General features: G+C 41.8%; 1 protein-coding gene across 4 annotated transcripts in view; it reads left to right on the plus strand.

Annotated features, from left to right (window-relative positions):
• LOC147608346 (myosin-11-like) overlaps positions 1–16,397 on the plus strand; it is a 342,241-nt gene that overhangs the window by 78,855 nt on the left and 246,989 nt on the right. For all 4 annotated transcript variants that reach the window (XR_015264460.1, XM_086789250.1, XM_086789251.1 and 1 more), the window contains exon 23: positions 15,790–15,888. Coding sequence is in view for 3 of the 4 variants with exons in the window: in XM_086789250.1 (XP_086645376.1) it covers positions 15,790–15,888 (99 nt within the window). In the remaining variant the exon portion in view is untranslated. The remainder of the gene's footprint in view (positions 1–15,789; positions 15,889–16,397) is intronic.

Here is a 16,397-nt window from a genome sequence, read left to right on the forward strand (position 1 = left end):
AGGTAGTCCATAAAGCCCAGTAGCGAACCCAATCAAAGAAGACTTTATAGGATCTAAGGGGTGAAGGGAGAAGACCGAAGATCCAAAAGTATTTCCCAAAGGGTGCCTGTCGAAAGCGGGCTCTCAAACGTGCAGCAATCTGATCCAATAAAGTCCTAGTCAGAGGACAACTCCACAAAAGATGAAAGACTGTCTCTTGAGAAGCACCACAACTATGACAAGTTGAAGGTGCCAAAAGTCGCCTAGCCAAGAAAAGGCCGACTGGCAAGACTCCAATCAAGCATCTCCATAAAAAAATTCTACTTTTCAAAGGAAGACTGCATTTCCAAAGAGAATGAAGCCGGTGTTTCCACCAAGCCTGACTTTTATGAAGATGCCAAATCTGATTCGCATGTTCTTGAACCCAAGAGGCAGGCAACAAGAGATGATATGTCGAATGAACCGAAAGTTTAGCCATTGATAAGGGGCCTCGTGCAGGTTGTTCTCTTTTAAGGCTCCAATCAACCAAACGATCAGAATGATCCAAATGTGCAATTGGTTCAAAAGGAGCAAGAAGCTCTCGAATAAGCTGCCAGATTGATCTATAATGCATCCCCAGACCAAATTTTCTGGCGGCAACCACAAAAGAAAGCACAAGGCCACCAGCATCCAAAACATCATCAATAAGATAAACTCCTTTCTTTGAAAGGAAATATGCCTTCCTAGGCTCACGTAGAGCCAAGGGTACATCAAAAGCCTTTGACCAATGAATACTCTCAAGGCGAAGCGAAGAGGATTGCGCATTAAGCCTAGGATTCCAAAAAAGATATTGCGTAACCTGTTTCCAGGCAAAAATTAAGTTAGATGAAACAGGGCAGCCGACAATTTCTCCATCGAAATGGCTGAAAATTGCATCCCAATACGTGACAGTCCACTTTCCAAAAGCAGATGAAGACATAGACATACACATATGACCCAACATAATAGCCCATGGTTGGCGCTGATGTACAAATTTCAACAGCAAAGTGGATTTACGAGCATGCACATGAAAATGAATATTCAATATGTTCAAGCCACCATGTATGTTTGGAGAACACATCTTTGGCATTGACAAAAGACGAAGACCCTTTTTACGATGTTGAGTTTTCCACACAATTGCCATTGCCAGAGACATAAACCGATGTATATCAGCTTTCCTCCACATAATCAATGGAAGAAAGAACTGTATGTAAGCCATTACAATAGCCTGTACTATCCTGAGACGTACATGAAGAGGCCAAGTGGAAAGCTGCCAATAATCAATTTTGCGATTCAATTTTAGCATAACCCATTGAATCATTTGTGAAGATGACAGCTGCCAATCCAAAGGGTAACCCAAATGACGAACGATATGTCCACCAGGAGGTATTACACCGGCCCAAATACATGATGCCATTGCTGCACGTTAAGCGCAAGCAAGGTAGACTTGCGGAAATTCACTTTCAAACCAGCAGCCAGACCAAAAAGTTCCAAAGCCTCCATTAATCTTTGAAGATCTTGTTGCGTATTCTTGGGCATAAAAAAAGAATCATCAGCATAAGCCTGAGCCAGGAAAGTACGCCCAGCAGGAAGCTGTAAGCCATGCAATTCATCAGTGGCTTGCAAAAAATCCAAGTAGCAAAGAAAAGGATGCGTGGCAATAGCAAACAATTGGGAACTAAGCCGACAACCCTGGCGAACTGAACGTCCCAATTTCCAAGAATCCGAAAGAGAAGAGCTCAAAATCAAAGAAGCATCACTGTCATTATAGAGGCAATACACAATATTTTGCCACTTCGCACCGAAACCAAGATAACTCATAGTCATAGCTATATATTCCCAATGCACGGAATCAAAAGCTTTCTCGATCTCAACCTGCAAAATGAGTACCTCCTGCTTAGTGTATTTGGCATATTCAATGGCAATATAAGCATTAGCCAAATTATCATTGATTTGCCTCCGAGGCACAAAACCATATTGCGCAGGATGCAAACCATCATGTAAAAATCCTTTAATACGATTTGCCAACATCTTAGTCAGAAGCTTATAGATGACCGGCATAAGAGTAATGGGCCTTCAATCAGAAAAAGCTTCACAAAGATCCCGTTTAGGAAAAAGCTTAACCAATCCTTCTTTCCAAGAAGATGGTAGTACATCATTTGCCCAAGCTTCATTGATCATATACAGCAATGATTGTTCCTGCTGAGGCCAAAAAGCATGGAAAAATTCCACTGTCAATCCATTCCATCCGGGAGATTTCCATCGACCCATTGAACGTAAAGCATCTTTAAGTTCAATATCAGTGAACGGAGATTCTAATTCCAAAGCATCTTGTGGAGAAATAATGGGCCGAACATGATGCAATAAAGCATAACGAGCATTAAATATGTCAGGTGAAGTAGTTGGCGGTTTAGCAAAAAGAGCTGCAAAATGCTGACTAGCAATATACGAGAGCTCCGACAAAGAATGAGTCCATTGACCATCAGATTTTTTCACCCTTCTGATGCATTCCTTTTGTCTTGAAGCATATAGATTTTTGAAAAAATCTTTGCAAGAGCAACCCTTATCTATGATAGCTCGATGTCGCGAACGTGTCAACCATTTTTGCAATTTTCTCTGATCATTTAGCATGAGGAAATGCTTAGCCCGCATTAAAGATTCTTGTTCATTAGTATTTAAAACCCGAAACTGAGCAAGATCAGCCATAGATTGACATGTTTCTTTAGCCTGCAAGATCCGATCCCGCAAGTCGGCCATGTAATAACGACCATAATCACAGATCACAGCCTGCATGCGCTGAACAAATTGAAACCAAGCAATGTCAATATCCTCATGCATTTGAATGGGCAAAGGCTCAATGGCTTGCAAAACCATTTCCTTGAAATCAGCATGCACAAGATAACTGTTGTTTAAAAGCAACATCCTATGTTTCTGAAGAATAGAGACATCTTGTGGCATATCAAAATAAAGGCCTAACCATAAAGGAGAATGATCAGAGAGTAACATGGAACGATCAATCCATAGTTTGCAAACAAAATCATCGTATTGGTCAGCATGTAACAAGTACCAGCGATCCAGACGTGTCCAGATATGTGGAAAAGCATTGTGATTAAAAGTAAACCCTTGCAGACGAGGGAATACATGCTGCCATAGGTCCAAAATATTGCAGGAAGAGAGCAAATCATTCCATGTTCTGCGTTTAGCTCCAAGCATATGAGTTCTTCCAGTGGAATTAAATTCAGGAGATGGAGCATTATTAAAATCTCCACAAAGGAATGCATTATGGAGCCAGGGATAAGCCAACATTTGCGACCATATATTTGCCCTGTCAGCCGAGCCTTGTGGCGCATAAACTGCTGCAAATTCATAAATTTGTCCATACAATAAACATTGAATGACCATCCATCTGCCAGCAGAATCATTGTAGGCCAACATTGGTTGCAGATCATGCTTAACAAGCATAAAAACTCCCGAGTAATGCTGAGTGCCCGCATAGAAAATATCATAACCAGCAAAGTGATCTGATTGACCCACTAAGGTATGCTGATTGTGTTCTTGCACACACACCAGATGAGGTTGCATTTTATGTACATAGTGCCAAAACAACCTAAATTTACTAGGATCACAAAGTCTTCTAATATTGTACGAAAGACATTTTATTGGAGTATCAAACATCAAATCTGTACAAAGGTATATACAGTGAACAACCAGCAAAATCAGTGCTGCATAACAACAACTGAATCAGGGAGAGAGCCCTCGCCCTGAATCAACAGAGACTCATGCATATTCGTATCAACACACATATCCAAAGCATTTACATCGGCATCCATATTCGAGGAAGCTCCTCGAACTACATCCGACCATATTCTAGAAAGCATAGTCGATGAAGTGGAAGACTGTGCAATAGTGGCAGATGCAGTCCAATTACGTGAAGGAATGGGAGCACGACGAACCATAGTAGCTTTTTTCGGAGTTTTCCATTCAGCCGAAGATATTTTATCTTTTCCTTTATCCTTAGGTTGATTAGGCACGGCCAAAGAAGAAACAACTTGTGGAATAACTTTAGCTTTTCCTTTCTCTTTCTCCTTTTGAGTATTTCGAGTGGCTTGATTTGTTGGTATCTCCTTAACTTGAGTTGACCTGACATTCGCTGAAATGGGAGGTACAGCAGATAACGGCGGAGGATGCAGCAGAGAAGGACATTCAGAAGCCATATGCCCAAACTTATGACAAGTGAAACAAGCACCTGCAAAGACTCCCCAATTTAATTTGAAGTAACGTGCACCCATGCCACGCACATTTTCTACTTCAACAGCAATTGCAGGTGGTTGCTCATGGTCCGTATCCCACAAGATGCAAAATCTGTTTTTGTTTCCTGTAGGACGAGGTGCACAAACCACTTTGCCCAGAGTGGTTGCTATACTTGGCAAATGTTCCCTCAAATATTCCGGAAAATCCACGACCTCGACCCAAACAGGACAACGATACCTAATCAAGGACTGATAGTCCTTGGTCGGGAACCAAGGTAGCACATGTACCAACTGTACACCAAACATAAGGGGAGAAGTTTCAAGCATCTGCTGCTTATATTGACCATCAGACAATAATATATCATAAAAACCCCGTGCTGCAACGTGAACTCCATCTACAAAGGGTCCACCTAGAATGGACTGAATCCATTGAGCTAGAAAGCACAAGGCCACCAGCATCCAAAACATCATCAATAAGATAAACTCCTTTCTTTGAAAGGAAATATGCCTTCCTAGGCTCACGTAGAGCCAAGGGTACATCAAAAGCCTTTGACCAATGAATACTCTCAAGGCGAAGCGAAGAAGATTGCGCATTAAGCCTGGGATTCCAAAAAAGATATTGCGTAACCTGTTTCCAAGCAAAAATTAACTTAGATGAAAGAGGGCAGCCGACAATTTTTCCATCGAAATGGCTGAAAATTGCATCCCAATACGTGACAGTCCACTTTCCAAAAGCAGATGAAGACATAGACATACACATATGACCCAACATAATAGCCCATGGTTGGCGCTGATGTACAAATTTCAACAGCAAAGTGGATTTACGAGCATGCACATGAAAATGAATATTCAATATGTTCAAGCCACCATGTATGTTTGGAGAACACATCTTTGGCATTGACAAAAGACGAAGACCCTTTTTACGATGTTGAGTTTTCCACACAATTGCCATTGCCAGAGACATAAACCGATGTATATCAGCTTTCCTCCACATAATCAATGGAAGAAAGAACTGTATGTAAGCCATTACAATAGCCTGTACTATCCTGAGACGTACATGAAGAGGCCAAGTGGAAAGCTGCCAATAATCAATTTTGCGATTCAATTTTAGCATAACCCATTGAATCATTTGTGAAGATGACAGCTGCCAATCCAAAGGGTAACCCAAATGACGAACGATATGTCCACCAGGAGGTATTACACCGGCCCAAATACATGATGCCATTGCTGTACGTTAAGCGCAAGCAAGGTAGACTTACGGAAATTCACTTTCAAACCAGCAGCCAGGCAGACCAAAAATTTCCAAAGCCTCCATTAATCTCTGAAGATCTTGTTGCGTATTCTTGGGCATAAAAAAAGAATCATCAGCATAAGCCTGAGCCAGGAAAGTATGCCCAGCAGGAAGCTGTAAGCCATGCAATTCATCAGTAGCTTGCAAAAAATCCAAGTAGCAAAGAAAAGGATGTGTGGCAATAGCAAACAACAAGGAACTAAGCGGACAACCCTGGCGAACTGAACGTCCCAATTTCCAAGAATCCGATAGAGAAGAGCTCAAAATCAAAGAAGCATCACTGTCATTATAGAGGCAATACACAATATTTTGCCACTTCGCACCGAAACCAAGATAACTCATAGTCATAGCTATATATTCCCAATGCACGGAATCAAAAGCTTTCTCGATCTCAACCTGCAAAATGAGTACATCCTGCTTAGTGTATTTGGCATATTCAATGGCAATATAAGCATTAGCCAAATTATCATTGATTTGCCTCCGAGGCACAAAACCATATTGCGCAGGATGCAAACCATCATGTAAAAATGCTTTAATACGATTTGCCAACATCTTAGTCAGAAGCTTATAGATGACAGGCATAAGAGTAATGGACCTCCAATCAAAAAAAGCTTCACAAAGATCCTGTTTAGGGAAAAGCTTAACCAATCCTTCTTTCCAAGAAGATGGTAGTACATCATTTGCCCAAGCTTCATTGATCATATACAGCAATGATTATTCCAATTGAGGCCAAAAAGCATGGAAAAATTCCACTGTCAATCCATCCCATCCGGGAGATTTCCATCGACCCATTGAACGTAAAGCATCTTTAAGTTCAATATCAGTGAACGGAGATTCTAATTCCAAAGCATCCCGTGGAGAAATAATGGGCCGAACATGATGCAATCAAGCATAACGAGCATTAAGTATGTTAGATGAAGTAGTTGGCGGTTTAGCAAAAAGAGCTGCAAAATGCTGACTAGCAATATACGAGAGCTCCGACAAAGAATGAGTCCATTGACCATCAGATTTTTTCACCCTTCTGATGCATTCCTTTTGTCTTGAAGCATATAGATTTTTGAAAAAATCTTTGGAAGAGCAACCCTTATCTATGATAGCTCGATGTCGCGAACGTGTCAACCATTTTTGCAATTTTCTCTGATCATTTAGCATGAGGAAATGCTTAGCCTGCATTAAAGATTCTTGTTCATTAGTATTTAAAACCCGAAACTGAGCAAGATCAGCCATAGATTGACATGTTTCTTTAGCTTGCAAGATCCGATCCCGCAAGTCGGCCATGTAATAACGACCATAATCACAGATCACAGCCTGCATGCGCTGAACAAATTGAAACCAAGCAATGTCAATATCCTCATGCATTTGAATGGGCAAAGGTTCAATGGCTTGCAAAACCATTTCCTTGAAATCAGCATGCACAAGATAACTGTTGTTTAAAAGCAACATCCTATGTTTCTGAAGAATAGAGACATCTTGTGGCATATCAAAATAAAGGCCTAACCATAAAGGAGAATGATCAGAGAGTAACATGGAACGATCAATCCATAGTTTGCAAACAAAATCATCGTATTGGTCAGCATGTAACAAGTACCAGCGATCCAGACGTGTCCAGATATGTGGAAAAGCATTGTGATTAAAAGTAAACCCTTGCAGACGAGGGAATACATGCTGCCATAGGTCCAAAATATTGCAGGAAGAGAGCAAATCATTCCATGTTCTGCGTTTAGCTCCATGCATATGAGTTCTTCCAGTGGAATTAAATTCAGGAGATGGAGCATTATTAGAATCTCCACAAAGGAATGCATTATGGAGCCAGGGATAAGCCAACATTTGCGACCATATATTTGCCCTGTCAGCTGAGCTTTGTGGTGCATAAACTGCTGCAAATTCATAAATTTGTCCATACAATAAACATTGAATGACCATCCATCTGCCAGCAGAATCATTGTAGGCCAACATTGGTTGCAGATCATGCTTAACAAGCATAAAAACTCCTGAGTAATGCTGAGTGCCCGCATAAAAAATATCATAACCAGCAAAGTGACCTGATTGACCCACTAAGGTATGCTGATTGTGTTCTTGCACACACACCAGATGAGGTTGCATTTTATGTACATAGTGCCAAAACAACCTAAATTTACTAGGATCACAAAGTCCTCTAATATTGTACGAAAGACATTTTATTGGAGTATCAAACATCAAATCTGTACAAAGGTATATACAGTGAACAGTCAGCAAAATCAGTGTTGCATAACAACAACTGAATCAGGGAGAGAGCCCTCGCCCTGAATCAACAGAGACTCATGGATATTCGTATCAACACACATATCCAAAGCATTTACATCAGCATCCATACTCGAGGAAGCACCTCGAACTACATCCGACCATATTCTAGAAAGCATAGTCGATGAAGTGGAAGACTGTGCAATAGTGGCAGATGCAGTCCAATTACGTGAAGGAACGGGATGACGACGAACCATAGTAGCTTTTTTCGGAGTTTTCCATTCAGCCGAAGATATTTTATCTTGTCCTTTATCCTTAGGTTGATTAGGCACGGCCAAAGAAGAAACAACTTGTGGAATAACTTTAGCTTTTCCTTTCTCTTTCTCCTTTTGAGTATTTCGAGTGGCTTGATTTGTTGGTATCTCCCTAACTTGAGTTGGTTGCACATTCGCTGAAATGGGAGGTACAGCAGATAACGGCGGAGGATGCAGCAGAGAAGGATATTCGGAAGCCATATGCCCAAACTTATGACAAGTAAAACAAGCACCTGCAAAGACTCCCCAATTTAATTTGAAGTAACGTGCACCCATGCCACGCACATTTTCTACTTCAACAGCAATTGCAGGTGGTTGCTCATGGTCTGTATCCCACGAGATGCAAAATCTGTTTTTGTTTCCTGTAGGACGAGGTGCACAAACCACTTTGCCCAGAGTGGTTGCTATACCTGGCAAATGTTCCCTCAAATATTCCTGAAAATCCACGACCTCGACCCAAACAGGACAACGATGCCTAATCAAGGACTGATAGTCCTTGGTCGGGGACCAAGGTAACACATGTACCAACTGTACACCAAACATAAGGGGAGAAGTTTCAAGCATCTGCTGCTTATGTTGACCATCAGATAGTAATACATCATAAACACCCCTTGCTGCAAAGTGAACTCCATCTACAAAGGGTCCACCTAGAATGGACTGAATCCATTGAGCTACTTCTTGCGCAGAAGGCGTTTTACCCGGAAAGAAGAGAATAATCCCTTTCTCTGAGTATCTACGCAGAGGAGACACAATCGTTGGCAATTTAATCTTGTAACTGAAAGAAGGAGGCGGGTCCTTCCATTTGACACGACTGTCTACAAAGTCCTCACATAAAGCCTCATATACAAACTGTGCATCTGACGAATCTTGCTTAATCATGGTGACAGATTCAATTGCAGCATGCTGCCTCTTGTTACTGTCTACAGCATTATCCCGGCGAGCATAGGTCACAATAGTCTCAGACATAATTGCAAGAGTGAAGTCTGTACAACACTGCTAAACAACTTTTTTTTAAAAAAAATGAAAGCTGTATGCTGTATACAGGAGCCTTTAAAATTTCTGCTGATGCGAATCAGAAAGAAGCTCTATTTACTCGAATACTGAAACTGACTTCTGCTGATGCGAATCAAAAGAAGCTCTATACACTGGAATTCTAAAACTGACTTCGAACTCTAGAAAATCTGCAGATGCGAACTGAACTTGAAAAGGAAGGCGAAACTGCACGGGGAGAGAGGATGGCGTGCGAAGATCTCAGCGACACACACACACACACACATACACACACAGAGTAGGAGGAGGGAGAGACGAGATTGCAGGCTCACAGACAGTTGTGTCACAGGCGAGCAGAATCGAAAGGAGACGCTGGCGAGGACAGTCGCAGGAATCGCAGGCGAGCAGAGTCGCAGGCTCACAGTCGCAGCTTCGAAGGCAAAGGGAGTCGCAGGCGAACAGGCGAACAGGGTCACAGGCTAGTAGGTGAACAGGGTCGCAGGCGAGCAGGATCGCAACGCTGCACACCTCTCTCTCACACACACACCACACTCGCATGTCACATACATAATCATCATATTGCTGCACATGAAGGGCATACCAACGATCTAAGCGAGCACGATAAGAAGCATGCACGTTATGCTGAAAAGTGAAACCCATAATATGTGGATGCAACTGAAGCCACAAATCTAGCATATCAGCAGATGCCTTTAGACGATTCCAGCTCTGTCGTTCTTCATTTAACATGTGAGAATGACCAGTAGTATTATCAGAGGGAGAAGGCGCGTTATTGAAATCACCAGCTATGAAAGCCGTAGAAAGCCAAGGATAAGCATACATATCATGCCATAAGCGCGCCCGAGAGTTGGAATCCGTAGGAGCATAAACCCCGGCAAATTCAAAGATTTGTCCATCTACCAAACATTGAACAACAAGCCATCTTCCAGCAGGATCATTGTGTGCAATAACCGGTTGCAAATCATGACATACCAGCATAAGAACCCCAGAAAAGGAATCAGTGCCAGCATAGGTAATCCAGTAACCAGCAAAGAAAGAACATTGACCAGCAAATTCATGCTGATTATGTTCATGAAGGATAACAATATCTGCATGAGATGTATGTACATAGTGCCAAATCAGCCGCCATTTGTCATGGTTGCATAACCCACACATTATATGTGATGCATGTCAGAGAAGTATGCATAGCAAGGGTATGTACATGAAGATCAGAGACTAAGGAATTAGGTAAAAGTGCGCATGGGCACATCCTCATCTACGAGCCGAGACTCAACAAGTGCATTCTGTCCACCGGCATCGGGAGGATTCGAGCCAGCAGGTGAAGTTGAAGCCCCATTAAGCAATGCGTCTTTGTAAGAGTTGACTACCTTACTCCAAGCTTCTGAGAGCGTACGATTGTCATTACAAGGAAGAGCATTCTTAACCTGCTGGAGGGACATAGTTACGAGAAGATGGTTGTGAACGAAATTTGACAGTTTTCTTAGAGGTTATCCAAGGCGAAGTCTCACCCAAGTCAATAGCCTTGCCTTTGCCTTTCTCATCACTTGGAGCCGCAGGCTTTCCCTTGCCGACATTCTTTGGGGGATTGGACACCTTCACACGGCCTTTGTCCAAAGCGGGGGAAGGGACCACAGTTGCTGGTCTGGAAGGCATCACCTCTATCTCTGGAGAAGCAGCAAATACTGGTACCGTCGAAGGGGGAGGTTGCAGATTAGGTTCAGGACATTCAGACTGCAATGTGCATATTTCCCACATTGAAAACAAGAATTTGCAAATTTTTCCCATTTTAACTTAAAAGGACGCTTACCAATTAGCGTATCTCCCGAATTAACTGTGATGCCCTCAGGGGTGGGAATATCCGTATCCCAAAGCACACAAAATCGATTTGTATTCGCATCAAGCTTAGGAGGGCAGATGACCTTCCCAATTGCGAGGCAAGAAGGGGGAGAAAGTGCCGCCAAGTGCGAGGAAAATCCACAATTTCAACCCAAACCGGGCACTTGTGACGTATAAGACTTTGATAGTCTTTGGTGAGAGCCCATGGCAATACATGTGTCATTTGCGTTCCAAAAAACAATAGGGACATTTCCAACAACTTATTCCGGGCTTCTGTGTCTGCCAACAAAACTTCATAAAAGCCCCATGCACCAAAGTAAACTCCTCGGACAGCTTGTCTATGAAGGAGAAAATCAACCCATTGTCCTACATCCTGAGCTGTAGGCATCTTACCCGGGAAGAACAAAATAACTGCATTTAAAGCATATTGCACCATCGGGTCCATCAACTCTTGGATCGGTATAAAGACCTCAGTGGCGGGTTCCTGGCCGTTCCAGGCTTTACGAGCATCTTCAAAATCCTCGAGTAAACAAGCCCGGATTTCAGCCATATCAGATGATTCGTCTGCCATCTGTTTTCTGCGCTTATAAGAAAAGAGAGGATTTGGAGCTGAATCTGACATGAACCTGAAAACTGGATGTGCGATGAGCAGTACGTACAAGATTGCTTCTTCAGACCTATACACATACACAGACACAAAGACACACACAGACACACATACACACATACACACACACATATATATATATATATATGCGCACGCACACACACCTGCGTGCACTCACACCTGCGCGCATGCGCACACCCTCTCGTTCTCTCTACGCGCACTTTCTCTCTCCGCTCGCTCAGTCTCGCGCTCTCTCACACACACACTTTTTTTTTTTGTAAAACCATTGAAATTGTATTATATCATAAATGTACAAAAGGGTTTGACATCAAGAGGATGTCTAAACCCTAGAACTTAAAAACAGTAGTAAAAAAGTTATATGCAAGAACAGGGCAGTGCTCAAAAAAAGAGCCTATGCCCTATCCATCAGAAACAGTAAAAGAAAAGCTGAACACAAGAAACATCCAAATCTTCCTCATGTACGGCATCATATAAGGACTGCCGCAAAGAGGCTCGGAAGAACTCATAAGGGTGCTGAAGGGGTGAATTCAGATATGCATGATTTCGCTGTAGCCAGAGGGTCCATAAGGCCCAGTATCTGATCCAATGGAAGAAAAGAGAATACTGTGACAAAGAAGCTGATAACGTGCCAAACATCCAGAAAAACCTGTAGAACCTGCGTGCAGGAAATCTGAGAGATAAAAAATAGGAGATCTTGTCCAGAAGGTCTTTGGAATATGAACAAGACCACAATAAATGCGGAATACTCTCAGTAGTATGATGACATCTTGGACAAAGAGGAGAGGCAATCCTTCTTTGAGCCAATTTCACTCCCACTGGAAAAACACCGACAATGCATCTCCAAAGAAAGAGTCTCTGCTTCAATGGCATTTTCAACTTCCATATCAATGTCAGTTTTCCTTTCCACCAAGCTGAAGACTTATCCAGATGCCAAAGAGAATTAGCATGATGAGCAATCCATGGAGGTGGTAATATCAATCGATAAGCCTGTATAGAAGTCAATAGATGCAAAGGCTGAGAGGATAATCTTGAACTTGAAGACTGAAGATGCCAATCTTGTAGCCTGTCTCTTACATCCAATGTTGGAATCGGAATGAAAGGGTGTAAGAGATCTGCAATAGCTTTCCATATAGATCTATGATGCATCCCAAGATTGTATTGTTGGCATGTTGCGAGAAAAGAAAGAATTTGCCCTCGAGTATCTACCACGTCGTCAATGAACCGGATGCCCAACTTCATAAGATTGTAAGCTCTGATTGGTTGTTGTACAGCAAGGGGAGAGTAAAAAACAGCACTCCAATGTATGCTTTCCATTCGAAGCGAGGAAGCTATAGAGGCAGGATGAGGAGACCATTTGATGCGAGAGAGCACTTTCTTCCAATCCTGAATCAAGGAAGTAGAAAATGGACAACCAGGGATTTTACCTTGAAATTTGCCAAGTACTACTTCCGATGGATCAACTAACCAACGACCATAAGCATTTGTGCGCATCTGACCACACAAAATTGCCAACATGATAGACCAAGGCTGCTTTTGTTGAAAAAAGGTTTTGAGCATAGTGATCTTTCTTGCTAGCACATGAAATTTGATGTTTATAATATTCAAACCACCATGCATTCTTGGTGAGCAAAGCAGGTCCATTTTGAGCAACCTTAAAGCTTTTTTATGAAGCTTAGTTTTCCAAAAAATCTCCATGGCTTGAGACATAAAAGAAGAAAGATCTCGAGATGACCAATGTAAGAGAGGAAGGTAGAACTGGACATAAGCCAGAACAATGGACTGAACAATTCGAAGCCGTACGTGCAATGGCCAAGTGGAGATCTTCCAATATTCTAATTTGTCCTGAATTTTGTTTAGCACCCAAGATATTTGTTGCTTATTTCTGATTTTCCAGCCAATGGGATAACCCAAATGTCTTACTATGCTTTCCGGATAAATAATCTGGCCGGGCCACAGGATAGCATGCCAGTCATAATGCTTGAGAGGTAAGAGTTTTGATTTCTGAAAATTAATTTTTAGACCAACTGCCAACCCGAAATCTGAAAGAGTATCCATCAATAGGCGAAGCTCCAGAGGACTGTTCTTTGGCATGAAGAAAGAATCATCTGCATAAGCCTGTGCAATGAAAGGCCGTGAACCAGAAATCTGAAGCCCCTCTAACTGCCTAGTATCAACCAGATGATCCATATAAAGAAGCAAAGGATGTGAAGCAATAGCATAGAACAAAGCACTGAGAGGGCATCCGTGTCGAACTGATCGTTCTAGAGTCCAAGACTCAGACAAATGTTTCCCTATAAAGCATTCAGCAGTGGAATCTGAGTAAAGCCAATATATGATATTAACTAGCTTTGGCCCAAAACCAAGTTTAGACATGATTTGAGAAACATAATCCCACTGCACCGTATCAAATGCCTTTCCCACATCCACCTGCATGACCAAGACATCCTGAGCAGAGTATTTTGCATATTCCATTGCAATGAGAGTATTAGCGATATTATCATGTATATGCCTTCTTGGAACAAAACCATATTGCTTGGGATGAAGTCCATCATGAAGGATATCCTTTATCCGATGTACCAACATTTTAGCAATAAGTTTATATATAACAGGCATCAAAGTGATAGGCCTCCAGTCATCCATTGTCTCACACAGAGGTTTTTTGGGCAGAAGCTTAACCAGACCATGCTTCCAAGCTGAGGGAAGATGTTGATGCTGCCAGGCTACATTAATGAGCTTCAAGATTGGACCCTTCAATTCAGCCCAGAAGGCTACAAAAAATTCAACCGTCAAACCATCCCAGCCTGGGGATTTATGTTTACCCAAATGCTTGAGGGCTTCATCCAATTCAGTATCTGAAAAGGACATTTCCAGCATTGAAGCTTTTTGCAAAGAAACAATAGGAGAAACAAGCTCAATAAATCTGCTCCAAGCCAATGCAGCCTGAGGTGTAGAAGAAGATGGTAGAGAAAAAAGAAGCTGAAAATGATCCAAACATTGTTTCTCTAGCTGCGATAAAGTCTGGGTCCAAAGACCATCGGGTTTCCTGACTCTCATGATAGATTGACTTTGTTTGTACGTGTGTAAATTTCGAAAGAAAGATTTCGAGGAGCAACCCTTATCTAGCATAGGTTTAACTGTAGCCCTTGTCTGCCATTTGGAAAGCTTGCGTTTATCATTAGCATCAATTATGGAAGAAGCACAAGACAATGAATTCTGTTCAGAAGCAGAAAGAGACCTTTGATGGCTTATTAGTACCAAGGACTGCTTGTATGATTTTGCCCACTGGATATGCTGTCTGGTTTCTGCCATGTACCATCTTCCATATTCCTTAATGACATTTTGAATACGATGTACAAAAGAGTTCCAAGCAAAATCCAGATCCTCCTGAGCATGGGATAACAATGGCTTACAAGCCAATCTGATCATTTGCTGGAATTTTTCATGAGAAAGATATAATTGATTAACTTGCAAATGTCTGACTAAAGAGAGCTGAATATCATCCAGAGGCATACCAAATGAAAGGTTGAGCCAAAGTGGAGTGTGATCAGATAGTTGTTGAGAATAATCAGTCCACATTTGACATGTATAATCATCCTATTGCTGAGCATGAATAAGATACCATCTATCAAGCCTGGCCCAATATTCTGTAAAAGCATTATGATGATATGTGAAACCCAAAACCGAAGGGTGAGTTGCTGTCCATAAATCTGCAGTATGAAGTGATGAAGTCATATGTTCCCATTGCTGGATTTCAGAGGGAAGCATATGGGATTTATGTGTGGTATTGTCCTTCCAGTGAGGAGAATTATTAAAGTCACCACAAAGTAGAGCATTTGAGGACCAAGGATATTGGTTTCTCTCTCTCTCTCTCTCTCTCTCTCTCTCACACACACACACACACACACACACACACACACACATTTTTTTGGTGAAAACCATGCTTCTATTAACATGCCTTCTTTCTGAGTTGCTCTGACCTTGGCTAATTCTGTATTCTTGTGCTTGAGTTGCATTGGGATAAGTTCTGGTGAATTCCCTGTTATGTTGCATCAGAGCGGGAGACCCCACATATGCATGCATGCATGCATACGTACATACATACATACATAGGGACGGAGGGAGGAGGGAGAGTGCAGATTAAGTATTCTAAGTATAGTGTATCTGTTGAGAAACAAATGATAGTGTTGCGGCATGTGCAATATGTTGAATTCCTTCATTGCTTAATATGCATATATGTTTGTGTAGGCTGCGAGAGAAACAGGGGTTTTACAAGAAGCAAAGTCGAAGTTGGAAAAGCGATGTGAAGAGCTTACATGGCGTCTACAATTGGAAAAACGATTGCGGGTAAGCTGTGGGTGAATCGAATGCATAGTTTTTACTATCAATATACTTGGGTGATTGAAGGCCCGTCAGAATGTTTAGTTCAACTTCACTTCCTAGCAGACTGTATAGCAGTGCTAATTGAGTACTAAAATGAAGCTGCATGTACATGCTTGGTCAAGTGGAAGAGTGAGCTTGTGTGCAACTTGTAGAGGTACACTGTTTGCTCCTATCATTACTTTCTTATCTGAGATCAAACTTAAGAAGGTGCACAATTCTTTAATTAGGGATTTGTGTAATCGATTTGAGGTCAAGGGCTATTCACAGTTTCTAATAAAACTGCTGTGTGATTAGTTTCCTGCTTTTTGGTGGATTGGGATGCTTTACATTGAGTTAAAAACCTGTGTATTACTGTCCATTCTTGGACAAAATTGTTTTTCATGAGCTGCATTAGGGAGGTGGATTCTAGTCTAAAATGTTCTTGTGTCTGTAATGGTGACCAGGTTGAGTTTGGTCTCAAAGAAGAGTGCTTC

This window comes from Cibotium barometz, chromosome 53 (assembly GCF_041138505.1).
Source record: "Cibotium barometz isolate CiBa-2024 chromosome 53, ASM4113850v1, whole genome shotgun sequence".
Classification (NCBI taxonomy): domain Eukaryota; kingdom Viridiplantae; phylum Streptophyta; class Polypodiopsida; order Cyatheales; family Cibotiaceae; genus Cibotium; species Cibotium barometz.